The sequence below is a fragment of the Mustela nigripes genome, chromosome 8 (genome assembly GCF_022355385.1).
Source record: "Mustela nigripes isolate SB6536 chromosome 8, MUSNIG.SB6536, whole genome shotgun sequence".
Classification (NCBI taxonomy): domain Eukaryota; kingdom Metazoa; phylum Chordata; class Mammalia; order Carnivora; family Mustelidae; genus Mustela; species Mustela nigripes.
The window spans coordinates 1755126-1782095 of record NC_081564.1 but is presented as its reverse complement, the minus strand read 5'-3'; the positions used below and the strand labels follow the sequence as shown (position 1 = coordinate 1782095).

Sequence of the window (26970 nt, the reverse complement as noted above, 5' to 3'; positions counted from 1 at the left end):
TCCGACGTTCTGCGCTCCCCTGCCCCAGGCCCTGGCCACGCTTGACCTTCCGCAGGCCTGCGGCTGCTGGAGCTGGAGAACAGCCCCACGTCCCACAGCCCACGTCTGCCCGCCCGGTGAGATCCAGATCCTGGCGGCCATCCCGCCCCGGGGCAGGCGGCAGGGGGCCGCGCGGCGCCGTCTGTGGGGAGACACTGCTTCGTCCTACATCTGCCCCCCCCCTTTGGAGAGGTTTCCTTGGGCGACCGGGTGCTCAGCCCCGTGTCTGCCAGAGCCCGTCTGTCCCTGCAAGACCACGCTTCATTCTGCACGGGCCCTCCAGTCACCCTGGGACACAGCGGGAGGGCCACGCTGTCCCCAGGGGCGGGCGTCCACACCTGCAGTCCCCCGTCCCCGGAGGCCCCTCAGCGAGGAGTCTGGTCCGCGGGAACCCGCCTTCCAGGGCATAAACCGCTGCCGCTGCGGCCCCCGCTCCCGCAGGCTCGGTGGGACCCAACTGGGTGGGGGACATTTTCTTCGGGGTCCCAGACTTCAGGTGTGGCCCCAGCTGAGACCAGAGACCCGACGGGCCCCTTTCTGCCATTTTATGGTGGGCGGGAGCCTTTGCTTCTCCCTGTCGTTCAACCCGTCTGCTTCCCTCAGGACGGGCCTTCGGGTTGTTAGGCCTGGCTCCTGGGGGCGCATGCGCTCCGGTCAAGGACCACCCCACCGCCGCACGCTGCCGCCTGGCCCCGCCGACCGCTGGGGCATGTCCCAGGCTGCCCAGCACTCAGGGACTCACAGAGCCATTTCTGACACCTCAGACCCATTTACCATAACCTGGTCGCCCCTGGGACCCCACCTCCTGCCACCCCAGCTGCCACGCTCCCAGCCCTTTGCATAGGGTGGCCCCTAGTCCCGCAGTTCCACAGACCATGGGCGCCCCAGCACTACGCCCCTCAGTTCCAGGACAACAGGCTTCCCCACAGACAGAGGGATCCCCCCACGGACAACACCCCCCCACGGACAACAGGTGCCCCACGGACAGAGGGCTCCCCCCACAGACAGAGGGCTCCCTCAGGGATGACAACCCCTCACGGAGGAGAGGCACCCCATGGACAGAGGGCTCCCCCCATGGACAGAAGCCTCCCCCCACAGGCAGAGGACTTCCCCCACAGACACAGGGCTCCCCTCAGGGACAACCCCCCAAGGACACAGGGCTCCCCCCACAGACGGAGGGCTCCCCCAATTCCAATGACAGCAAGCTTCCCCCCACTCACAGGTCTCTCCCCGCAGATAGGGTTTTCCGCCAGCTCCATGGACAGCAAGCTCCCCCCGCAGAGACATGTCTCCCTCCACAGAGAGCTGCCCCCATGGAAAGAGGATTTCTCCCCACCGAATCCATGGATAGCCAGTCCCCCCCACAGACAGAGGGCTCCCCCCACTCAGAAGTCTCTCCCCATGAACAAATCGCTCCCCCACCGAGAGAGGGCTCTGTCCACAGACATGGGGTTCCACCAACTCCATGGACAGCAGGCTTCGCCCACAGAGAGCGAGCCCCCCCCACAGACAGAGGTCTCCCCAGTGGACACAAGGCTCCCCCAACAGAGGCCTCCCCTCCAATGGACAAAGGGCTCCTTCCACCCACAGAGGGCTCCCCCAAGGACAGAGGGACGCCACCGTTCCCATGGACCACAAGCTTCCCCTCACAGAGAGGGCTCCCCGCCCCGGACCGAGGGCTCCACCAGTTCCAAAGACAGCAAACTTCCCCCCACTCAGAGGTTGTCCCCACGAACAAAGCGCCCCCCTCTTGGACAGAGGGCTCCGCCCACAGACTGGGGCTCCACCAAATCCATGGGCAGCAAGCTTCCCCCGACTCCTAGGTCTCTCCCCAGGAACAAAGCGCCCCCCTGCAGACGGAGGGTCCCCTCTACAGACAGGGGGCTCCACCCATTCCATGAACAGTGAGCTTCCCCCACCTGGAAGCGCCCCTCCATGGACAGAGGCCTTCCCCCCACAGAGGGCTCCCCCCAAGGACAGACGGACGCCACCAGTTCCATGGACAGCAAGCCTCCCCCACAGAGACCAAAGTCTCTGCCACAGACAAAAGGCGCCCCCCTAGACCGTGCGCTCCTGCACGGACAGTGGGCTCCTCCCGCAGACTGAGGGCGCCCCTCAAGGTCCGAGGGCTCGACCAATTCCACGGACAGAAAGCTCCCCCCCCACCGCCCCAGACAGAGGCTCTCCCTGCGGACATCGCGCCCCCCACCAGGGGGTCCCCCCACGCACTGAGGGCTCTGCCAATGCCAAGACAGCAGGTTTCTCCGACGGAAGGGTCTCCCCGGCAGGCAGCAGGGCTCCTCCGCTTCCCCGCGGACGCCCCCCCCCCCGCCCAGGACTCTGGGCTCCCCCCACGGACTAGGCTCCCCCGCCATGGACGAGAGCCTCCCCCCCTCCCCAGACGGGGCTCCGGCAGGGACAGCGGGCTCTGCCGCCGACGGACGCCGCCTTCCTCCCCGGGCTCCTCTGCCAGCAGGGACAAGGCGGAGGAGGGTCAGTCACGTACCGCCGGGGCAAGAGGACATTCCAGTCGTGAAACCAAGCCGCCAGCCTCCCGCCCGGTTCCGTTCCTGGCAACTTACAGGCACGGGGCGAGCCAGGACCCTCCGCCCTCTCTGCGCGGTGCGGCCAGGACCAGAGCCGGCCGGGCCGGGAGGTCACCCGGAATCGTGAGCGGCCGCACCTGCGCCCGGCCCGAGCCACGCCGAGGCCGCAGGTGCAGGCAGTTGGCGGCTCAGAGCAGGACACCTGCGCCGCCCCGAGGGCTTCCCGGCCGGTTCCCTCTGACCCGCCTCCGCGATCAGTTCCAGCCCCGCGGCCGGCGCCCGCTGCACACCCAGCAGCGCGTCCCATCTCGCGCCTGGACGCGCGGCCCCGTCCGCCACGGCCCCCTCCACCCCACCCTGCCTTCTCCGTGCCTCCGGGTTCCACGCCGGAGCACCGCCAGGGCCTCCCTGATGTTTGCTCGAACCCCCTTGGTGATTCCGTCCAGCCGCACGGCTCTTCTCTGTGGAAGCGTTTCCTGGACTGACCTGCTTTCACCCCCTCTTTCTCCCGAGTGTGGCCCCGGGAGGCCGTGACTGTGTCGCTCACTGCTGTCTTCCCAGCCTCTAGATCAGTGCCCAGGGCACAGCAGGTTCTCAGGTCCCTATCGAGTTGGTAAATCGTTAATCGGCCCTAGTCACCCGGCACCCGTGTTCCTTACGCGCGTTCCAGTCCGGAAACCCTCTCGACTCTGCAACCTGCTGTCCGCGCGCCCACTGGGGGCTCTAAGAACTAGGGCCTGCGCCCCACCCACTCCCGCCCAGTGAGCATCTCGGCTTGGGACCTGGACATGGGTGCACGCCCGTCTTCCCAGGGTGGCAACCCTGGAATAAGGGACCCCAGGCAGAGAGCTGGACGTCTCCCATGCGGCCAACAGCTGGTCAGGCCCCCGAGAAGTCAGGACAGGGGCTCTGCTGCCACTGGATTGTTTTCTTCCTGGGGACCCGGGAAGGTAGGCCCAGCCCCACGTATCCCTGCCCGTGCTCCCCCATTGCCTGTGCAGTGCCAGGGGTGGCTGGGGGTGGCCAGGCCCGGGGCAGGAAGGAGCCCCTTGGACGGGGACTTGATAGTCCCGGCTGTGCATGGTCACAGACGCCTTTGGCACAGGCGGCCTCTGGCCTCCTGGAGCCTGCACCTGCCCGGGGAGCGGCCAGGCCTCCAAGCTTCATTCCGGAGCCCAGAACTCCTGCCTGAGCTCGGGGCTGGGGGAGAGAGAGAGAGACCGCGAGCGTGCGTGCATGTGTGTATTTCCTTGCATTCTCTCTCAACCAACTTTGTTGTTCTGTTTTTCTACGATTTTATTTACTGGAGAGAGAGGACATGTGAGCAGGGGGAGGAGCCAAGGGTCAGGGAGAAGCAGACTCAGAGCCCGATGCAAGGCTCATCCCACGACCCTGAGATCATGACCTGAGCCAAAATCTAGAGTCAGACGCCTCACCAACAGAGCCACCCGGGCACCGCAACTTTTACTTTTCTACATAATTTTATTGAGCTGTAATTTACACTATCAGCAAATCCAACTGGAAGAGTTTCGACCAGCGCGTCCACTCCTGTCTCTGCCTCCCTCTGACTTAGAAAAATACCGATTTCCGCCCTCCCACAAGTTGCAAACAGTCCTTCCCACCTTGTCCCCAAGCAACCGCGGACGTGCCTTCCTTCCGCCACCCTGAACCCTGTGAGAGTGAAGATCGTCTAGCGTGTGCTCCTTTGCGTCTGGTGTCTTTGCTCCGGACAGACCGTGTCCGTCTGGGCAGGCGGCAGATCTGCAAGGCTGGCCCCCCCGGGTGCCTTCCGTGTTCAGTCCTCAACAGACTGATACTTGGGTGTTTCGCTTTGAGCCTGTTGTCATGGACTATAAAAAGTTCTTTTGGAGCCTTGATGGGGACACGTATTTTTGTTTCTCTTGGGAGCATGCGTAGACGTTAGATCTATACGCGGAGCATCTCTGACCGTGTGAGAAGCTGACAGCGGTTTCTGCGGGACGCACCCTCCTGCTCTGCCCTGTAAGGCGTCTGAGTTCAGCACCTCCACGGCTACGCCTACGTGGGATGCTCTCTCTCACTTCAATAGAATTTTATTTTATTTTTTAAAAGATTTTACTTATTTATTTGACAGAGAGATCACAAGTAGGCAGAGAAGGAGGCAGAGGGAGAAGCAGGCTCCCCAGTGCACATGGAGCCTGATGTGGGACTCGATCCCAGGACCCTGAGATCATGACCTGAGCCGAAGGCAGACGCTTAACCCGAATCACCCAGGCACCCCAAGAAGTTTTCAAATTTGACGAAATCCAATTATCAGGGTTTTTTTGTTTTGTTTTGTTTTGGGGGTTTTTTGTTTGTGCTTTTTGTGTCCTATATAAGACATCTCTCTGGCCAAATTTTTCCATTTTCTTCTAGAAGCTTTAGTGTTTCAACTTTTTCATTTAGAACTGTGACTGTGTTTGGAATTAATTTTTGTGTGCCGCGTGAGATAAGGGACGGTTTCTCCCCATCATAATTAGCTCTTTCTGCCACATTTCCAGAAAACACTGTATTTCTCTTCCCAGCTACCTTGGCACCTTTGCTACAGAGGAAAGCGCCACATGTCTCTGTGTGCACTTCTGGACCCTCTGGTTTGTTCCAGTGACTTCAATGTCCACATTTTACACAACAACAACACTGTCTTGATAGCCGCGGCCTTGAAGTCTCAAAATCAGGCCATGGGAGTCTTCTGACTTTTCGTTCGTCTTTTTCAAAACCACCCTGGCCATCACAGGTCATTTGCATTTCTGCCTCATTTTTAAAATCAGCTCATCAATTTCTAGCAAAAGCCCGTTGGGATTTTTGACTGGCCTCTCACTGAATCAACAGATCTACTTGGGGGGAAAATCAGGAATTTAAGAATAATACATTTTCTAAACCACGAACGTGTTCTGTGTATCTCTGCTGAAGAGCCCTTTCATTTCTAGGCAGCGCTCTCTGATTTTCAGCACACGGGTCTTGCTCGTACATTGTGGTTTTGATGCTAATATAACGAATTACCTGCGTTTTTTATTATTCTACCGCTTCCGTTTGTGTTTTAACTTCTGTTCTAATTGTTCCCTGCTAGCTCACAGAAACAGCAGCGAGCTGCATATGTCGACCTCCTGGGCTGTCACCTTGCCAAATCCACTTCTGGGTCCCAGCAGCGTTTTGGAGCTGTCTCAGCACTTTCCAAATACACAATCGCGTCCTCTGCCAAGACCGTGTCGCTTCTTCCTTTCCAAAGCGAAGCACTTCTCTCTCCTTACCACGCCGAAGCTCTCCGGTGCGGCACGTGCTGCGTTGCGCGCAAAAAGCCAAGCGGGCCGCCTCGCGCTGGCCCGGACGGGAAGCGGGATGCGGCCGGACGTCCACCGTTAAGCACGGTCTTGGCTGCGAAGTCCATCAAGTCAAGACGAATTCCTTTCTTGGTCTTGTTTCCTGACCAGAGATCGAACTTTGTGCAGCGCTTTTCCCTGCATCGAAGGACAGACTGTGTCTTCTGGGCCACGGGTACAGGGTGTTGCCTTTTTACTCAGAAAGTTAGGGCGCCTTCATTCCTGGGATGAGCCCCAGCCGGGCCTAGTGCACCCCTCAGCCTTTTTCTACATGGCAGGATTTTGTCTGCTACTATTTAATTAAGGGTTTTTAAAAGAATTCCTGGTGCTCCTGGTCTGTGGATTCCTCGTCACGTCTTCGTCTGGTTTTGCCGCGACGCTGCTGGCCTCAGGAGCGGCGGCACTGGTCGTCTTCTCTAGAAGTTGTATACAGTTGGCATCCTGGAATGCACAAGTGTTCAGCAGTAGTCACCGAAGCGCAGTGCCCTCCTTATGGATTTGGGTCTGCCTCCGTGTTCTGGGAAATGTCTAAATATTTTCAAAAGATTTAGAGGAACATGAGTCCGGGCCACCTTTGCTCTTTTTTTATTTTGGGGAAATTGTCTTTTTTTCTTTTTTTAATGTGGTAAAGTTTGTGTAAGGAAATCTATTCCGACCATCTTTGAACGTATTAGCGGCATAAAGTGCATATTCACCCTGTCGTGTGGACCTTCATTTCTTATGTCGGTATTTCTTAAACTGGAATTTTTTTTTAAAGACCTTCCATTTGATCTGGCTTTTTTTTTTTTTAACCTTAGTTCTTCAAAGTTGATTCATCTTGTGTGACGGACACTCTGTGCCCTCTGACCTTCCCGCCCCGGCCGCGTGGGATTGGCCGTGGCAGATCTCCCAGGCGGATGAGACCACGCGGTCTGCTCTGTTCGTGCCGCCTGAACAGTAAAAGTGTCAGAGGAGAACAGGACGAACACGGCTCGACCTCACCCTTGAGGCCTCCGTGCAGCTCCGTTCACCTGAGCAGCTGTCACCAGCCATGTGAGGGGACGCGGTTTGTGAGTGACCCCCTGAGCGCTGGTCACAACCATTTTTAGGGGAAAAAGGGAGGGCCAGGAAAGGCACGGATATCGAGTTTGTCTTCTGCGCGTGGGAGAAAGGAGAAAGGCATCCCGCAAAGCCGCACCGATAAAAACGGTTTCAAACAAAGACAGAGCACCCGGTGTTGTATAAAATAACAAATTTTATTTCTAGAAAATTTCTTACACTAAGTGCACACATGCACACACGCACACGGTACTGGGCCACACGCGGACTAATTTCCTTTTAATAAATGAACCACAGACTGAAAGCTTACAGTTTACAACAGAGTTTTGAAGACACAATGGGAAAAGCTTGGTCATTCATTTATAAACCTTCCATAAATTACAAAAGAAAGGCAGTCTGAAAAGTATGTATAAAGAGTAAAAACACTTTACAAGTGGACAAGAATTACAAAATAGTAACCGATCCCACACGCCTGCCGGTGACCTTGTCAGTCTCTCGGTCAAGTGCCCGCGGTGTAGTCTGCCTGGTGTAGAGCCATGGGGGACGGACTGAACTTGAGGGGCTGTGGGCGTGGTGTGTGCCTTGTGGGGGCCACTCCCCGTGCTCTGCTCGCGGCGGGGTGTGTGTGTGCGGTGTGGGACTCGGGCCACGGGGTGTGTCACCGGGAGCCAGGAGCGCGTCCTCGCTGGCCGGCAGGGCTGGAGGAGCGGTAACTTCTCCAAACGGGGCGACCCTCTCGCTCCCTTTCTAATCTTGAGTGATCTGAGTTAAGGAAATGTGTTCTGGGTGTTGCCCGGCTCGCTCTGGGAGAGGCGGAACGCCGGGGTGTGCACGTGCACGGCCTGCACCCCTGACCTCAGAGCCCTGTGTCTGTGGGGGGAGGAGCACTGAAAGCACGACACGTACAAAGCAGACACGGTAGTTTTTATTAGACAGTACAGAACACGGTGCATTTCTAAGGCCGAACATCAAGGCAGTTAAACTAGAAGTTCAAGACCAGAGTTAAAGTGAGTTGATGCGTCGCGAGGCAAGCGTTTGGAAAGAGGGTCAAGGTGGAAACCATTCCTCTGAGGGCGGATGACAAGGGCACAGAGGCCGGCAGCACGGGGCGGGGAGCGAGCCACAGAGAGCTACTGGCCCCCGTGCGCTCGGAGACGCCGCCGCCCGGCAGGCCGCAGGCGCTGGGCTCGCGGGCGGGGAGGGGGCCCCCAGCAGCTCTTTGTCCTCGCGGGTGGCTTACAGTGGACGGTAGAGCAAAGAGCATTTCTCTACTGGTGTCGGGGGAGAAGAGTGTGTTTTTAGGAAGCACTTGAGTCACTGAAAGCCCTAGTTTGGGATTAAAGGGAACGACACGGACTGGGGGGTCGTCCGGAAGCGCCTGGTCATTTCACCGCACCCAGCTTTTTCAGCAGTTTCTTGCCTTTGGAAAGCAGCCCCTTTTTCTTTTTCGAGGACATTTCCCTGCCTCTCCCAGGACTACCAGTACCCATGGATGACGGAGGTGACCCCGAATGGAGATGGGCTGTGGGGGATGGCGCGCTCCTTGCTGTACCTGAACCCTCAGGAGGAACCTAGTAGGCACAGTGGGACAGTTGAGTGCGCGAGCACCGACCACATCGCTTACACCACACGGCCCCGTCCCCCGCCAGGGAAGGGGAGGGGGGCTCGTGGCGTCCTTCAGGGGTCAAGGAAGCCACGAGCTTGCGCACCCTCCCCGCAGCCTCCCTGCGAGGTGGGGGGGGGGCTGCGGCTGTTTGTCTTCGGGGGAGGGGAAGGCCGCAGCTTTGGCAAAACAAAGCCAGGTAGTAATTTACTTGGTAAATTAAGACCCAAAGCGGAGGTGTGGGGGTGGGGTGGAGGGCTGGGGAGCAGAAGTCCCCTTAAATTAGGTTCCAGTGAAACTGGCCGAGGACCCATCAGCAATCTTAAAAGCCAAGGTTCTGAAAGGGGGCTTGTGGGTCTGGGAGTGACCGGGCTACAGGGAGGGTGGTCTGGTCGGGGCATTCCTGGGGACGTGAGTCACGCCATAGCAGACGGCACACACCGGTTGAAAGGAAAAAAAAAAACTAAAATGAACCTCTATCACAATCGAAGGAAGCTTAAAGGCCCTTAGTGCGTGCTCGCGAGACTCCCCGGTGGCCGGAGATGGACTTGTGTCCAGAGAGCGCACCGGGCACCTCCCGGCGGCGGGGAGGGCTCGCTGGCCCCGGGGCTCGGCCCTCACCCCCTCGCCCCTCCACGCCTCTCCATGCCAAGCCCTGCCTCGGGCACACGCGGGGAGCCAAGGGCTTCAAGCTTGCTTGGATTTAGAATCAAGGTCTAGTTCCGATGGAAAACACCTAGGAAAGCATCCCACGCACACCTGAAGATACCGTCCGCCCCGTCTAAGGCCGCGCGGCCGCTGCGGCTCTCGGCCGAGCGAGCACAGCATTGCATTGCTGCCCCCGAGGAGCCGCCCGGCACACGCACGGACTCGGACTTGCCGCAGCCCGGCCGCGGGGGTCACGCCCGCGGCGGGGGGCGAGGGGGCGGGCGTGTCAGAGCCAACTCCGCGCGCCCGGCGCTCCCCCTCCTCGGCTCGGGCTCTGGGTTTTCACAGGAGCGTGTCCCGGAGTAAACATGGTGTCTAGTTGTGCTTTTGTTTTCCCCACGAGCGGCTAACAATGCAATGCACAGCGTTCGTCACGAGGAGACGCTGCAACATTCTCTACGTGAACAGACAATGAGCCTCGCAAGAAATATGTTCCCAAGGTTGGCCTTCGAAACCGTCTGAAATGGTGCGGGCAGTAGGAAATGAGGGATAAGGAAGACTGGGCTACAGAATCGGTGGCTTTACAGCCGAGGCCGAGGAACAGCCTGCTGTCCGAGGCCCAGGGGCTCTGTTCTGTTTGGTCGTGTTTTGAGACATATTTCTTTTGTGTGCGCGTCCGCCGGGGCCGCGGGCGGGGCGCTACCTGTGGTATCTTCAGTTGCTCACTTACGTGAAGGCTACGGGGCCTGATTAAGGTGTGAAATGAACACTCTTCTTCTGTTTCCAAGCAGATGAGCAAAGAAATAAAAATATATATATATATAAAAATAGAATATAGAAAAACTGGCAGTGATGAGATTAAAAAAAAAAAAAAGCGAGACTACACGTGGGTGTCGTCCACTAGTCAACTACGCCGGAGGCAACCTCTGGTCTCTGCTACGAGCACGGAAACCCTAGCGGGGCCGAGGGGCGGAGGGACCGGCCGTCCCCTCCTCTCTCAGCCCAGCCGGGATGTGCGTCTACGGGGCGGGACGGGGAGTCCCTTCGTGAGGAAAGGCAGACGGGTTAGAGTCGAGAGGGGCAGGTTTTGTGAAACAAGTAAGTCAAAGTGAGATGCGGAGGCACAACCCCGGGGGGAGGGCGTGGGCTCCCGGGCCCAGCGGCCGACGTGTGCGCGCGAGGGGGTGCGGGAGCCAGTGTGGCCGGGGGCAGGCGTCAGAGGCGCCGGGGGTGTCCACTTACCCGTTTTGCCTTGGAGCGCACCGGCGTGTCCCGGGAGTAGTGGCACGGAGCGTCAGACAGATAGACCTCCACGTCGTCAGGCACTTCTTCCAGAAAGTTTGAAGGTACAAGGCCTTTCTGCCCATTAAGTTCCCCCTAAAAACACAGCAGAATGAATTACTCGATGTTCCCAACATCTTCTTGCTTTCACCGTGGGAGCGGAGCGCTGGGGCCAGCTGCCTGCGGGGGTCTGCCCTGGTTCAAACGTAGAAGAACTCAGAGAGGGGTGTCACTGTCCCCAAACTACCCTGACCAGAACAGCAAGCTCGGGACGCGCTCAGGGGGACAGGGTCCCTTCCCTCACCTCTGCATCTGGCCTGGCTGGATGACAGTGTGGGTTTTCGCCCCTGGGGCTCACGTGGCTCCCAGGAACCAGGCCTCAGGACCAGCCCGTGGGGCGGCCGGCGGCCGTGGCTGGCCTTAGCGTCCCCAGGGAGCTTTTAGAGACCTCACTCAAGCGGATGCACTGACCACGGACGGACCCCCTCCCGAGGCCAGCGGGTGGTCTGGCGTGCGTTGGGCGACGGCTACGGGTCCGTCTTGTGCACGCTCACAGTCTCATTATAAAGAGCCGAACAATATGGGGGACACCTCCTCAGAGGTGATACTGCTTCAGGTCCGTCTCCTCCCTTCCAGAACCTTCTCTCACGTCTCTACACACGGACAGTTAAGATCACCATCCACAAGACATCTGGACCCAGTGGGTCACAGCCGCCATGTCACTTCTTCCCCGGTGCCCCCCAGTGCCTGCCTGCCCTCGCCCCCACCAGTGTCCAAAACCAAGTCCCAGACTGGCCGGCCCCGGACTTCCCGGGAGTCCGTCGCTCTGCTTACAAGTCTGGGGCCGGCATGAGACACGCGGCCTTCTCCGTCACGACTAGGACGGAGCCACCAGGGAGGGAGGGAGCCCCTGGGGTGGACGGGAGAACGTCCGCAGCTGCTGACCTACGAAGGGGCCCGTGTCCAGACCACATCAGGAGCTCAGCACGAGACGCCGAAGAAACGATGGGCAAATGACCCGCACCGCTGTTTCCCCCAAAAAAGTTACTCAGGCGGCCGAGAGCACGTGGACAGATGCCCCACGTGAGCTACCACGAGCCCCCTAGGGAAACGGAGGTCAGAAGCACAAGACCCCTCCTCACACCGCTCAGGACGGCGACTCCAGACACAAACCAACAACAATTTAAAAACAAAACCACAGACAAGAGAGCTGCTGAGAACCGGGGGGACCCGGAGCCCTCGTGCCCCTGCTGGGCGGGGAGAAGCGGGCCGGCTGCCGGGGGCGGATCCTCAGAAAGTCGAACAGAATTACCAGCTGCCCCAGCAATCCACTCCTGGGCCGGGACCCGAAAGCCTCGGCAGAAGGACCGAGGGGCGTGTTTGCCGACCACACTCATGGCTGTTATTCCCAGGGGCCGAGCGTGCGAGCATCCACTGACGCCTGCACAGGGGACGCCCCCCTCGCACGCACCCAGCGGGGAGTCGTCTTGGGCTGGAGAGGGAAGGAGAGACGGACCCGCGCCCCGACGTCCTGCTCCGGGAGGTCGGGCAGGCGTGAGAGAAGTCCTCGTGTGTGAGGCCCCGAAAGCAGGTACGGAGCAGGTTCATGGGGACGGGAGGAGACGGAGGCTGGGGGACACGAGGGGTAGGGAGTGTCTGGTGCTCACTGCGGATGGCGCTTCCGGCTGGCAGGAGGGACGGTGCCCTGGGGCCACACGACACACTGTGACTGGGTCACCACCGCACGTGTCCCTCGGGATTTCTCCCACATCCGAGGTCAAGAGTCACATCCACAAGCAGACACACCAACGTCCGTGGGCCCAGACCTCAGGCAGACCCTCCTCTGGCACCGTCGAAGAGTGACCCCTGGCGTCGTGGGTTTGGGGCTGGGGACCGTGTGGTGGGAAAACACCCAGCCTCAGCCTCACAGCCCCAGTGGCGCCACGTTCAGCTCACGGGGCCCGTGGGACCACCCCGCGCACGCACACATGCAGACCCACCCCCTCTCCGGGCTCCCCGAGCGGCACAGGGGGCAGATCCGCCTGCACGTTTACTCTCCCCCTCTGGTTCTTTGGGGCTTCCCGTGCCGTCTTGCGAACGCCGCGTCAGAAGTGCACTGACTGCCGCACGGCCTTCCCCTCCGCCACATGCTGCTGTGTCCGACGTGGCCATCAGAATCTTCCGGAATCAATGGCACGGATCCCGCCCCATCGTGGAGAAGCTCGGAGGTCCTCCTGCCAGCCTCAAGCTCCGTATTTTCCAAAGCGCACCCATCACCGGGGGCAGACCTGGGCATCTTCTTGGATGACGCACTCACCCCAACTGACGACCTGCACTCTGGGAGCTTACTGAGGCGGCTTCCAACCACCTCCCTCCGTCACCTGGACCAGCCCGAGCCTGTGTCTCAGCCTCGGGGGCTCCCACCTCCCTCTCCCGCCCCCTCGAACCCTCGACAGGACAGAAAGCCTGACATCTGATCACTCACAGACCCCGTACTCTCATCTGGAAAGAAATGAGGGCCCGTGCAGCCCCTCTGAACACGGACCTGCCGTAATCCCAAACTCGGGGTCCCCGCAGGCTGTGAACTCGTCTGACTCGAAGGAAAACCTGCCTTAGCAGGACCGGATGGTTTCCCAGCTGTTCTGACTAAAGATGGGGGTCACGGGGAAGGTTGGGACCAGCCAGAGCTCACACAGTGGCTACGTCCCCCGTCACCAGTTTAAAACTTGTCAAAGAGGGGACGCCTGGGCACTCAGGCGGTGGTGGAGCGGTTGCCTTCAGCTCAGGTCGTGATCCCGGGGTCGTGGGATCGAGCCCCGCATCGGGCTCTCTGCTCAGCGGGAAGCCTGCTTCTCCCTCTGCCCCTCACCCGGCCCATGCGCTCTCTCTCTCTCTCTCTCTCTCTCTCTCAAATAAAGTCTTTAAAAAAATAAAACGACTCAAAGAGTTAACTTGAAACACCAGAAGTTCAGGGAAGGGTCCTCTGCAGCATAAGGACCGTCACATAAATGTCCCTGCACTGGTGCAAGGTGGGGGGACCTGTCCCCAAGCCCCACTGCAGCAGGCACCCCCAGGCCGGCCAGCCAGCTCCTTGGCAGCCCCGTGCGCTTGGGCCTGGGGCATGCCATGAAGCACGAAGATGAGCCCGTCAGCATTCTTCCTCTCTTTTCCTCAAGAACTGTCAGCACCGTAAAGGAAGGAGGCGGCCCCCGGCCCCCAGGCCTGGAGTCAGGAGCCCTTGCCCAGAGCCCGGTCCCGGCTGCCGACGGCCGTCAGCTGGGAGGAAGGTCGGGGCGGACTTGGACACTCTGCTGGGGAGGATTAAGTAACAACATGGCCTGTTTGTATTCCTTCCTTCTCCTGCCCCCAAACGTACACCTTACAAAGAACCAGAGAGTTCAGCTGGGACATGTTTGGACGGAAGAACGTGAGTACGTGTCCTCTGTCTGCAGCTTGCAGACACGGCACATGCCCCCCTCGGAGAAGGAGACCGGAGAGGCTCTCAGCCCCCCTTCCTGCACCAGACGAGCCCCAGAGGCGGGGACCTTCCCGAAAGCCGCCGGAAGCTCGTACCTCATGTCAGGGCAAGGACGCACGCGCAGAAGCAGACACACAGAATGAACAAGATGCAGCGTCCTGAGGTTTCAGACACTCACGTAATAAAATCCGTCTTCATCAATCTCCCCGAAAACGGTGATGATGTCTCCGGTGCAGAACGTGAGCTCTGCCTGCGGGGACAGAACGTCAGGCTAGCAACACCTTTGGTACGGGGCCGCTGGTTTTCTTTAAAAAGGTCCTCACGATTGCTCTAAGTATTTCTTTTTTCTCATCATTTTGGGGTTGGCCTGCTCTTCCGCTCCCCCAGGGAGGAAGGGTAGGAAGCCAGCCGGTGCTTCTGTGCGAGGCACCCCGGGGACGCGGGGGAAGAACAGCTCAGCGGGGCCGCCTACGGGCCACGTGCCACACGCACCATTCCCAGCCAGAGCTCACACAGTGGCTACGTCCCCCGTCACCAGTTTAAAACTTGTCAAAGTGGGGACGCCTGGGCACTCAGGCGGTGGTGGAGCGGTTGCCTTCAGCTCAGGTCGTGATCCCGGGGTCGTGGGATCGAGCCCCGCATCGGGCTCTCTGCTCAGCGGGAAGCCTGCTTCTCCCTCTGCCCCTCACCCGGCCCGTGCGCTCTCTCTCTCTCTCTCTCTCAAATAAAGTCTTTAAAAAAATAAAACGACTCAAAGAGTTAACTTGAAACACCAGAAGTTCAGGGAAGGGTCCTCTGCAGCATAAGGACCGTCACATAAATGTCCCTGCACTGGGCACAAATAGCCTTTACTCAATTATTCTGTCTACAAAGTGTACGCGACGGGCCAGGCGCCCGCTGAGACACGGGCCCACGGACAGAATCACGGACCGGCTTATCTCTGAATGTGAAGACAAGGGAAGAGGGAATGACCTCTCCAGCCACCAGACATCCCTTATGAATCGGGTCCACGTGGCCATGTTTGCAGAGCCTGCTTTGAATCCGAACCACGAGCTGGGAGCACACGGGGCACCAGAGAACGGGGGGTGACAGATGCGGACACCGCTTGTCGTCTGAGAAGGCAGGGGCACAGGCTGAGCACCTAGCCTGTCAGCTCTGAGGGGGTCCCTTCTGCCTCCTAGGGTACCAAGGGCCACGCCGGCCCAGGCCATGTGTGTGGAGACAGGGGGCCTGTCCCTCAGCTTCTGCCTGGAGGGCGGGGGCACTTAGAGCTCTGCTCTCTCTCCAGGCCCCCACACCGCAGATGTTAATTCTCTTCCAGAAGACACTCCGGGCTGTCACCGAAGGCCGAGGTCGGCAGATGTCTCCTCCCACGGCCTCCCGCACGGGGCCCTGGACCACGGCGGCGGCGAGGCTGGTCAGCCGCGGTGCCCCATCCCTGTCTCCTCCGGCCCAGCTCCCTCACACCAGTGACTGCACACACAGACCCCTCCAGAGAGGCAGCGAGGCCGGGTCCCACGGCCCCCGGGCTGCTATGCGGGGAGAGGCCAGGGGACCGGCCGTGAGCCACGGGGAAGCGACGCCGGGCACGTACCTCCACGTCGATGTTGGGCGAGCTCTCTCTCGGGTCGTAGTCGTACAGCGCCACCACCCTCCGCGTCGCCCCTGGGTGCCTGCCGCTGCTTCTGCTTCTCTCTGTTGACATCACGAGGAGGAGAAAGCCGTCATGGTTACTCCACAAGGAGTGCCGCCCCCGCTCCCTCGTCCCCAGGGCGGCAGTGGGACCGGACCACCGCCCTCTCCAGGCCCCATGAAGCCCCGGCTGTGCGGCCGGTCGCCCCGAGCTGCGTGTTCTCGCGGGTCTGCTCTGCCCGCCCGCCCCCGCCCAGCGATGAGGACGCTTCCCTCCCCCGATGCGTCCGTCTGACGGGGAGGCCGAGACGAAGCTGCGATCCTCTGAAATCAGAGATCATAGCCCCTCGTGGGACTGTGTGTCACAGTGCGGGCTTCACCGCTGAGGGGTGTCCCCCCCGTGGGGATGAGGCAGCGACTCAACCCGCTCCCCGGGGGCAAGACGCCTGAGTTTCCCCTCTCAGCGGCGTGCGGTGAGGGCGCTGTGAGCACACGTGCCGCTGTGGGCACGCACGGAAGCTCCATCCCTCGGGGCGAGGACTCAGGAGGGGGCGGCCGGCCTGCACTGTGCGTCCAGCTGCCCACGGACCCGCCGCCTGTCGGACAGAGCAGTCCCGCCCCGCGGGGTTGCCCCCAGCGGATGCGGCTCCGGTTCCCACCCGAACCACGCTGGCTGCGGTCATCCCGGCGGGGGCGCCGGGGCTTCTCATGGCGCTTCTCCGCACACCATGGGTCCCGGTAGGCGTCTCTCCGTCGGCTCGACCGCCATCCACAAGTCCTCCGTGGTGAAGGAGCTCTTGGGTCTCTGGCCCGCACTGGCGCTGGTCGTTGGCTTTCCTGTCGTGGAGTAGTCGAGAGCGGGGTCCCCCCAGTTCCTTCTCTTCATGTTGTGTTTCTCCAGTTAGAAACGACTCGATGCTCAAGAGCCCGACGTCAGTCTCTTGCTTCACTGTGTCCTGGTTTCAGTGTCCCGTCAAAGACGTCCTGGCTTCATCACCACGAAGCTCCTCTCCTAGAAGTTTCACGGTCTTAGTTTTTATACTTGAGACGGTTCGATTATGAGTTCATTTTGTGAGTCCGGCAGGGGTGCGGCCCAAGCTTCATTTTTCTCTGCCCGATTCCAGCCCTCACGACAGAAGAGCCCCCTACCTGGGTTGAAACTCTGTGGACACTGCAGGCGTCGGTCCGTTTCTGGATTTGCCCTGCTGCCGGATGGCGGTGCCCGGGGCCGCCCACGCCACTGGGTCTCCATCAGCTCCCCTGTGCGTCCGGTCGTAAAACCGGGCGCTTTCAGAAAATCACTCGGGCAACTGCAAGCCCCTTGCCTTTTCTTACACGTTTGATTCAGTGCATGGATTCTACACGGATCCCTGCACAGACACGGACCCGGGGGCAGGTCCCATCCGCACAGACATGGACTGGGGCAGGGGGAGGGGCGCGTCCTGTCCGTACGGATGAGCCTGTGGGTGCGTCTGTCGGTTTGGGGGTGCTGGACGTCTTCACCGCCCGCAGTGCAGAACATGACGTCCGTTTCCTCAGGGAATCCTCGGATTCTGTCCTCAGGCTGGGTGGCCTTCCCCACACAGAGCCCCCGGCATTCGACCCCTCCCTTCTCAGGTTTTTGTTCCATCATCGTAAATGACATTATGTATTAAACGTCAACTCCAAATTTTTCACGCTAACGTTTGGAAAAACAATTGCTTTTGTATCCGTTGACCTTGCTAAGCTGCCTCCTTGGTTCTAGGGACTTGTGTTCTAGATCTTCTGAGATTTTCTAAGTAGATTTTCATGTCACATATGACTTGGAAAAAAGTTTGTCTTCTTTTCCAGTGCGTACCCCGTTTCCTCCTGTGTCACCACATGTGGTGTCGGAAGACAGCTGTGAGGCGGACACCGGGTCCTGCCCCAGCCACAGGGGGCGTGGGCTCAGCCTGCGGTGACAGCGACACTTCCTAGCGCTAGAAGGGCTCACGGTGCCTCAGTCCGGTTCCGTCAAAAGTCACAATTAGAAAAAGACAATAAAACAGACATTTAACCAATTTGGTAACTTGAATCAAGCTACCGCTTTCTAGCGGAGCCCTGGTGGGCTCGCGGGGTCTGTGGGGAGTGGAGCCAGACCCGGAGGCGTCGGAAGGGGAGTCGGGGGGTATTGGGCTCCGAGAGCTTCAGGCTCCGGGACTTGATCCAGGCAGAATATTCCCAGAAGCCTCTGCTCTAAGACGTGAGCTCTGACTTCACACTGTGAGTTCATTCATACCAAAAAATCAAAACATTCTGCTTGAGTTTGTGATTATCCTTAAAATTATGCACATTCTTTGAGCCACTGCATTTTGTCTCTGAAATCTGATTTGCAACTACGTTAACCTCATGTTTTGAAGTATTAAAACCTAAAACATGAATGACATAAAGCAGATCTTCCTGTCTCCAGCTCTGTGGAGAAAGCAGAGGCCTCTGAAATAGGTAGATTCTCCCCACATGTGCGCAAAATTAGACACCGTAACTGTAACGCTGCTAAAATTCACTGAAAACAGTTCCGCTGTGTGCTCACTGCTGCTTGCAAACTGGGTCCAGGTCAACGCAGGAGGGTGTCCTCCGCCCACACGATGGGGGACACGCTTTTCTTCCTTTTGGATGAGGAATGTCCACCCGGATGGAAAGCATGCGGTGACCCCCTCACCCTGTGACCCGCACTGGGGACGGGCAGACGCTCACGGCCCATCCCCCACGGAGAGGATGGGGTCCAGGTGTGAGCCCAGGGCGCGTCCCACAGTGAGCCCCCTGACCCCGATGTCCTGGTCTGTTCCTGCCGCCCGAACACGGCCCACAGCCACGCCTCACAGGCCCGGGGGCTGGGAGTCCTCCGAGACGGGGGCACCGCAGAGTGGGGTCTGGGAGGATCCGCGTCCTGGTTCATGGGTGGTGTCTTCCCACCTGTCCTTTGCGAGGGCCCTGACGCCCCTCTGAGACCTCCACAGTCACGATGTCAGCTTCTCCCAGAGGCTTCGCTTCCTGACACCAGCACCGTGGGGGTCACGGTATAAATGCACACATTTTAGGGGACACGACATGCAGAAACAGCCAGAAAGCAAGCAGTCTATTTTCTGGTGGGACAGACCTTTAGTAAGCAACGCTGTACTTCCTCCTTCATTAGAAAATCATCTGAGTTTTCGTAAATATTTGGGCGTGTAAATTTTCCCCAAAGCAGGCAAGACTATTATAACCCGGTTTGCAGTGCGGGTTCGTTTTCAGATTCCCTTGCAATGGCACAGACTGGACCCTGTCCACACCGCCTCCTGCTCCCGGCTGGTGGCGTGCCTGGGGGAGGCAGGGGAGGCCAGGGAGGCCGGAGGAGGCCGGAGCAGCCCCGCCAGCAGGGGCAGGGGCCACCCGGGGGTGGTCTCTTACCTATTTTCTCCACAGGCGTGTTCAGAGGCAGGAAGCCTTGTCTCAGAAGCTGGTCCATCATCTCCTCATCGTCGGCTTGGATTTCTGAGACCATATTACAAGGGATAAGGCCGAGCCGGGCACAGGTCTCCCCGCGGTAGAAGCCGTCCGCGTCTTTGTCACCATAGACCTGGAGCCGGGGCGAGAGGCCGAGGCAGGGTGAGTGCCGGGTCTCCCGTGTGTTGTCAGAATGTGCGGGAAGAGCCCGTCGTCACCGACACGTGCCCTGCAGACCTGCGGCCACACCGGGGAACCGGCTTCCGCCCCAGGGTCTGGACAACCCGCTGGTCCCATCAGCCGGCAGGGGGCACAGGTCGGGGTTCGGCTCCACTTCGCGTGTGTGAGGGAACCCCACCCCATGGAGAGGACTTTGAGTCTCCCCCTAGCGGTGTCCTGTCTGTAGCCGCGGGTTTCCCCCGGGAGGCCGAGCACCAGGCTCTCTCCGGGGTCCCTGCTTCTGACTCAAAAGCCTTTTCTCTGCTGGTCCTGCGGCTGACTGTCTGACGCGACGGAACAGGCCCGCCCTGGGGCTGAGCTCAGGGGCGACAGTACGGTGGCCGCACGGTCCTTCCCTGGCCCCCACCCCGCCCGGCGCCCACCTTGATGATCTGTCCTTCCTTAAAGGGAAGCTCTTCTTCGGCAGCATCTGGATTCGGGGACATGGTGAGGGGGTCATAGTCAAAAAGCGCCACAAAGATCCGGGCCGGGAGCTCTTCGGCACCTGGGTCGGTCTCCGACTCTTCATAGAAGTCTGGAGAAAGGCGGTCCTGCTCGCTGTACTCGTCTGGGAGCGGGGGAGGGGACAAAGGCAGAGGGCTAGGTGACTGACTCCCGGACTTAGAGACCTGTGCTGTTGTAGGAAGCGCGGTCTAGAAGATGGCCCAATGGCAGCACTGGAACGTCTGTCTGTACATCTCCAGGTGCGATACAGATCGACACGGATGGGCGGGAAAAGCAGCAGCCGTCAGGAAACCCAGCGCGGGACAGGCCATCCGCTGCGGAGCGGAGCCAGCGGGACGGCCCCCCACCCCAGTCACCACCGAAAGGCATTCGCACCTGAGTGGAAGTCTGGGGTCCTCACTGAGCCTCAACACTTCAGTGGTGACAAATGCATTCTTCACAAAACTCCACCTACCACCCGGCTTCTAAAAATTGTGGGTTTTTTTGGTTTTAAGATTTTATTTATTTGTCAGAGAGAGCACAAGCAGGAGGAGCGGCAAAGGGAGAAGCAGGCTCCCCGCTGAGCAGGGAGCGGGATGCGAGGCTCGATCCCAAGACTCTGGGATCATGACCTGAGCCGAAGGGCCCCCTGGTCAGAATGGGATCTTCCTGAGTGGAGCAAAGACCAGCCACAGTCCAGCAAGAAACCGTCCCCAGCGCCTTCCTCCTGCGAGTCACGGGTCAGCATCAGGAGGCCCTCCTTGTGCTGACCATAGGGTCCCGAATTCACTACATCTGGACCCACATACTTTTTCTAAGTCTTTTAAAATCTGTTTCCTTAATTAGGACACCCAGAGAACATGAAAAGTTATGGTATTTTTATTCAATTGCGATGCATTGCTTCTTAAAAATATATTCGGGGGGCGCCTGAGTGGCTCAGTTGGTTAAGTATCTGACTCTCGATTTTAGCGCCAATCGTGACCTCAGGGTCGTGAGCTTGAGACCCGCGCTGAGCTCTGGGCTGGGCGTGGAGTCTGCTTAAGATTCTCTCTGCCTGTCCCTCTGCCCCTCCTGCTCATCCACTGCCTCTCTCTCTCTCTCTCTCTCTCTCTCTCAAATAATGATAAATAAAAATATATTTAGGAAGTATATGGTCTACAGAATTAGGTTCCTCTGGAGGAAAAAAAAAAAGGAATGCTTCTGGAATGGAGCAGGTTCTTAAAACATTGATATTTGCACAAGAAAAATGGAACTAGATCGGAACGAGGGGCACAAAGTCGGCCGGCCCACCCCTGGCCGTTCCCGGGGGTCACCGGGCTCTGCTGAGCACGCTTCACTTCTGTCCTTTTGAAACTCAGGCACTTCTGTGTATGAATCAAAGCCTTTGGTATTAACCGTGTTTGTATGCGCCTTCTTGCATCACTACATGATGAGAAATCGGGTCCAATTCAACCGAATCCATGACGGATTTGTTTGGCACTTTTTTTGAGTTATATTAAGAGCCTTTTTTTTTTTTTTTGGTTAAAATGTTAGCATTATTCTCTTTCTGCTACTGCTAATTTAGCTATTGTTTTACTAAGATGAAAACACGCGTGCAAACTTTCGATTTCTTTATGGTAAGACACACCCATTCAAAGGGCCGTCAGGGGCTCCAGAGTTTGGGGTCAGCAGGCAGGACCAGGAGGTGCCCAAGTCCCCCCTTTGCCTCCATCCATACCCACCGGGTCATTTGCAGTCCCTCCTGCAGCCATTCCCAGGAGCCCGGGGATGGAGCCTCGGCAGAGCCCCAGCCCCTTGCCGCCAACGCTCCCCGGTGAGCACAGCCGCAGCTCCCGCCCCATGCGCCAGGCCTTGGTCTCGCCGCATGACAGCGACAGTCCAGTGAAGCCCCAGAAACCCCCTTCCGCAGCAGAGATGACTGGGTCCTGGCCCGCACAGCAGCCCCACCCCACCTCGCTTCTGGAGACGGCCAGGCCCCCACGAGCCGTGCACCTGCTACACCAGGATCACCCCGTCAGGCTCGGTCGCTGTCACGGGGAGGGGGGGGACACACAGATCACGTGCACGTGGGGGCACCGTGGCACCGGGTCCCGAGCCCCCGAGACCACCCAGGCTGTGTGACGTAAGCCGCCCGCTGATGTGGAACAGGCGCGACCGGCGACCACCACCGGGACTGTGCTGCGTTCTTTGTCATTTTTCAGTAAACTGAAACAACTTTTTTTTCTTTTAGGGTCTTGAGTATTCTATGACACTTTTACTAATCAGTAAAAACGTTCTAAAACCATAGAGGTGGAAGAGAAAACTCTTCCCCTGTTGTTTGGACTCAAAAGGGAAGAAAAGTCTGGAAGAAGAAAAGTACTTTAGAGGATCTGTTTTGCGTCATCACGTCCATCTGTCCTGTTAGTTGATGTGAAAGGAGACTGTCCCCTGAACGTCAGCTGAGTGCCGGTGTCCGGACGCCCCTGAGCTGGCCCCCGGCCCTGGGTCAGGCTCCGCTGCGCCCGCTCCCTCACCGGCGCCCTTCCGGGCTCTCCCCGCCCGCGTTCCCATGCACGCACACTCCCACGAAACGCCAGTTTCTCTGCGCTGATATCCCAAGTTCCATGATCTTGTGCAAATACGTTTTGGAATCGTTTTTGCCACGAATCATTCCAGTGGAACGAACAGTCGGAGCCACCCCTTCGGACCTCCAACCACTGCCCCCTTCTGTGTGGGATCAGTTATGGGGACTAAAATGACAGCTTTCAGCACTAGTGGCTCAATCCCAAAAAGAAATGAAGGGAATGGGCTCAGGGGGCCGGAGGAGGGCTCCCGAGCGAGGAGGGGAGCACGTGCACGAGGGCGGCCCACGCTCCGGAGGCCACATCAGGCCTCGTGGGGTTCCCCACCACTTTGAGCCCCGGCTGCCGGGATACTTTATGCACACAGAGAACTCTCCGTTACTTGGGTTTATTTAGGTATTTGGAGTTGAGCTGCAGCTCCTGCTTCTTTGGCCGTGAACCTCTCACGAGAGCACAAGCTGGGACGTGAGAGGCCTCACACTGCAATCTCTCCAGGCCTCATGGGGTTTGGCCTCTCCAGGAAAGAAAACAAATTGGTAGGGAGAAGACTGACGTTAAAAGCCAATATGACATTTGAGAACTCTTACAAATAGGTTTCGTTTCTCTTATGCCTCTTTCTGCCTTCTTTTTGCCAGAAGTAACAGAGTTTTCTGTACGTGGTTAGAAATGCTACTCCTACTGAGTTTGCAAACGTGTCCCCATCGTGGACAGAGCGGCCATGTGCTCTGGGGTCCCAAGAGAGAGCAAGGTGTCAGGCCCACTCACCGATGGACGGGACCATCATCGGCCGGGACCGCTGAGGACCAGCACTGCCGTGGGAGAACCTTCGGCCCACGTGATCCACCCTGTCCGCCCGTCCTGCAGACATCGGGTTTCCTAAAATCTGAAGACACGACAACAGCACAGTCATAAGTCCTGCCAGCCTTGGGGAACAAAAGAATTAAGTCAGCCAAATCAAATCAACTCAGAAGCAGAAGCTCTAAAGGCAACTAAACTTAGCTTTTAACTGAAAGGTTAGCTGAATAACCTGGAGGAGAGAGAAGGCTGCTCTCCCCAGCCAGCCCGTCTTCCGCACCAGAGCCGTTTCTCGACACACGGAGGGGAGCGGGGGCGAGAAGGGACTCCTCGGGAGGCACTCTTCTCTGCGGCTCCCGCTGCCGAAGCCAAGGTCTTGGAACCAGAGTGAGAGTGGCTCCAACCCAGCTCGTCCCAGCTCCGGCCCCTCGGACCGCGTCCGGCCCTCAGCTAGTCTCAGGACAGCCTGCCCCTGCAGCGCTCACGGACGTGTTGGGGGGGCGGTTAGCTGCGCTTCCGAACACCCCACCTGGACACGGCTGTGTGTGAGGTTACCGGAAACTCGGACAGAAGTTTCTGTGCATTCCCAGCTCTGAAACTCACGGCAACATCTTGGCCCTAATCCGAAGACACCAATGACTTTTCAGGGCTGCCTTGGATGGTTCTCCTTTTTGGACGGGTTTGCTTCTAATTTGCACTAGAGGTCAGAATCATACGAGAGAATCATAGCGAAACCTCCGGCTCACTGGGAAGCAGTTGGAGTGGGGAAGCTCTTGGGGGCACAGGGAACGAACAGTGGTTGGGGAGGCCCAGTAGTTAGATGGCTTGTCACAGGTAGAGGACAGGATGTGGGCCACGGATGGTGGGCGACTCAGTGGGCTCAGATCGGCGCCCTTGTGTGCACAGAACACGACTGGGCAGGCTCAGACCCCAGGCCTGGCGTGCCCGGCGGCGGCTCGCCTGTGTTTTCATGGAAAAGTTCAGCATGACAGGAGCAAATGTCTTGGAAAAGGCACACAATATAGAGATGAATGATGCCTCGGATGGACCCCCTACTTTTAACCTGCCAACAAGCCTGCAACACAAGGCGGGGGTATGCGTCTAGAGCTGAAGATGGAAAACCCATTCTGAAAACTTCCCCCGGAAAGAAACAAAACAAAAGCCACTTTGGAAACAACATATAAAAATGGACCTTTGATAATTGTTCCTCATTCGTGGTTTTTTTTTTTTTTTCCAGTTATGAATGAAGATCCAAACCTATGGCCACAATCAGAAAACACCCTCGACGGTGCGGGTGGCGGTCGTGAACGTCCCCGAGGGTTCATTTGGAAAAAAACACATGTTGCCAAACTTTTGGATCATCGTAGTTCAGCTAACCCTTAATTAAAATTTAGATTCAGTTGTCCTTTAATTAAAGCAGCCATAATCGTCGCTGATTCTGTGGGGTGGGGGTCAGTATTCTAAAGCAAAGGAAAGGGGTCGTCAGCATGGTCAAAGATTGGGAAGCGATGGCACTGAAATCAAAATGCATGGAAATGAAAGACAGCCAGCAGAGACGCTCCCCAGGGATGGACACCAACAGAAAACAATCAGGGAAAAGAATGAAAATGGATTGGTTTGGCAAGCAGATGTGAGAAGGAAGTTGACTTCACACACCACAGGGCCTGCTGTCACCCGGGGAGGTGACTCTGGGGCAGTGGCCCTACTGTCAGGCATGTTTATGCTTTTCTTCCAGACATCCCGCAGGCCCTGGTGCCCCAGGGGCTCCTCCCGGCCATACTTCCTGGGGGCGGATCTCTCTGGGCTCGGGTGGGCATCATGGCTCCTGAGGACGGCGCTGGGGTCCACTTGCTCCCCAAAGTCCTCCTCGATGCTGCTCTGCCGGGTCAGCGTCCGCCGCCGGGCCAGCAGCGGCCTCAGGCTTCTCCTATGGGGGCAGTGCCCAGGGCCCGGGCTGCACTTGGCCGAGCTCCTGAAGCTAAGACGTAGCTCCTCCTCCTCACTCCCACAGTCCAGGCCACTGTCCGGGCTCCTGCTGGCCGCGCGGCTGGACCAGCAGCCTCTGTCTTCCAGAGCGAAGTCCTCCGCATGGGGGCCGCCCCCTGGGCCCCTGGGCTTGGCTGGGAGCCGAGAGGCCGGTGGGGCCCGGGCCCTGGCCGAGTACCCTAAGCCCTGCTTGTGCAAGACCTCCAGGTGCTCTCCCTCCTCGGCTACTTCGGGGATACTGAACAGCCTGGAGCTATGCTGGGTCAGGTGGGGGTGCTCAGGCCGCTCCAGGAAGGCCCCCTCAGAGCCGCTACTCTGAGAGCACTCCTGAAGGGGGTGGTGTGTTAAAACGGGGTGGGACCCAGGTGACATGGCGGGAGGAAAGAAAACAGACAGAATTAGTCTCAGGCCATGAGGGGCAGCAAGCATGCGTGTACTCGTGGGGGCGAAAGGCATGCTCTGGCCGGGCTCTGAAATGAGAACACAAGGTTAGCGGATGGTGCCTGGCGCGGGGCAGGGGCAGGCGCGCGCGGCGGTCTCGCCTGGAGTGGGTGGCGGGCCGCAGTGGAGGGCGGGCGGGCCGCAGTGGAGGGCGGGCGGGCCGCGGGGTGCCGCTGGGGACAGCGGGCAGCAGGGGGCGCAGGGCCCGGGGAGGCCTGCACTCCAGGAGCTCGGAAGACGGCTGCTGGGGGGGCCTGGGGCGGGGCGGCGGAGGCGGGCACCACGGAGGCCCCGCCCACTGCTGTCCAGCGCGCTTTGCTCTGGGCTGCACCCGTGTGACAGCGGGGGCCTTGGCCCTTGGCCCTTGGGCGCCTTCTGGCTCCCGACCGTGCGCTGTGCACAGCCGAGCTCTGCCCGCGTCTGCAGAGGACCTAGTCGGTCTGCTTCTCCAGATCCTGGCCCAGGGCACGCGGAGAGCCGCATCCCAGCATCCTGGGCCCTCCCTGGAGCTGCCCCAGACTGGAGGGGCCTAGCCACCGGGTACCCCCGGGCCGTGGCCTCTTACTCTCTGCTGGGGCTTCCCTGAGCCCATCCTTCATGCCCGCTGGGCAGGGAGCGCACCCCTATTGCCTTGCCAGACAAGGCCCTTCCTCCTGGGGCTGTGTGGGGCTCCTGCCAGCTGGGGACCCTGGTGCGTTTAGGGCGCTGGGGGCTCACGGGCAGGAACTCAGTGCCAGCCGCTGACCCAACCCCGCGGCTTGGCTAACCTGACACCCCATGTGTTTGTGAGCTTGAAGAAGGGGTCCAATCTGGGGGCTCCCAGGGCAGGGCTGGTATGGGGGAAGCTGGCTCAGCCCTACAGAATTGTCGTGGGCAAGAAGCTGAGCCCAGTGATCCCAGATTCCCAAACTACTGGACTTTCTAAAGAACTCAGACGTCCAGACTGGCCCATAAAAGCTTCTGATTTAAAAAAAAAAAAAAAAAAAAAAAAGGAACAGCACTGTGGGCGAAGCCACGTGCATTACTCTACCGGCTGTCAGCTCCCAGGCAGCCTCCCTCAGGTGCCCCCCAGCAGGGGTTTTTCTACCAAGCTTCATTTCTGGGCCCCCAGCCTGGGAGAGAAGGCAGACTCTGCTTCTTTGCTAAACTATTCCCAGGAAGTGCCTTCCCAGGAGCTTTCTCCATCAGAAGGAGAAGCATCATGAAAACCAGACCCAGGCTCTGCCCAGCCCATCTTTGAGCAGCTGCAGGCAAAGCGGGGAATCCGGGGTGGGGGTGGGCGTCAGACCCGACCAGGGGGAGGCCTTGGCTCTGCGTCCCTCAAGGAAGGCTACTGAGTCCAGCTGGCCAGTGGCGCCTTGGGAGCTAGCAGGGGGCGGGGGAGGAGCCCCCAGGAGGGGCAGGAGCTGCCAAAAGGCAGAATTTGCACAGGACTCCAGCAGGTGCTTTGGTGACAGAGCGTCTCCAAGACCCTGTCGGGGGC

General features: G+C 59.0%; 1 protein-coding gene across 7 annotated transcripts in view; it reads right to left on the bottom strand.

The window, feature by feature from the left end:
- Positions 1-7136: 7136 nt before the first annotated feature.
- RIMBP2 (RIMS binding protein 2) overlaps positions 7137-26970 on the bottom strand; it is a 205767-nt gene continuing 185933 nt past the window's right edge. The window contains exons 16-24 of one of the 7 annotated variants that reach the window (XM_059408181.1): positions 24717-25373; positions 23031-23148; positions 19644-19828; positions 19006-19174; positions 15563-15663; positions 14147-14218; positions 10452-10586; positions 9940-9986; positions 8502-8529 (exon numbers count right to left, since the gene is read on the bottom strand). In XM_059408181.1, coding sequence (XP_059264164.1) covers positions 9960-9986; positions 10452-10586; positions 14147-14218; positions 15563-15663; positions 19006-19174; positions 19644-19828; positions 23031-23148; positions 24717-25373 — 1464 coding nt within the window. In that variant the 3' untranslated portion in view covers positions 8502-8529; positions 9940-9959. Of the gene's footprint in view, positions 9987-10451; positions 10587-14146; positions 14219-15562; positions 15664-19005; positions 19175-19643; positions 19829-23030; positions 23149-24716; positions 25374-26970 lie in introns of all 7 variants that reach the window. The other 6 variants (XM_059408179.1, XM_059408182.1, XM_059408180.1 and 3 more) reach the window with 6 other exon arrangements.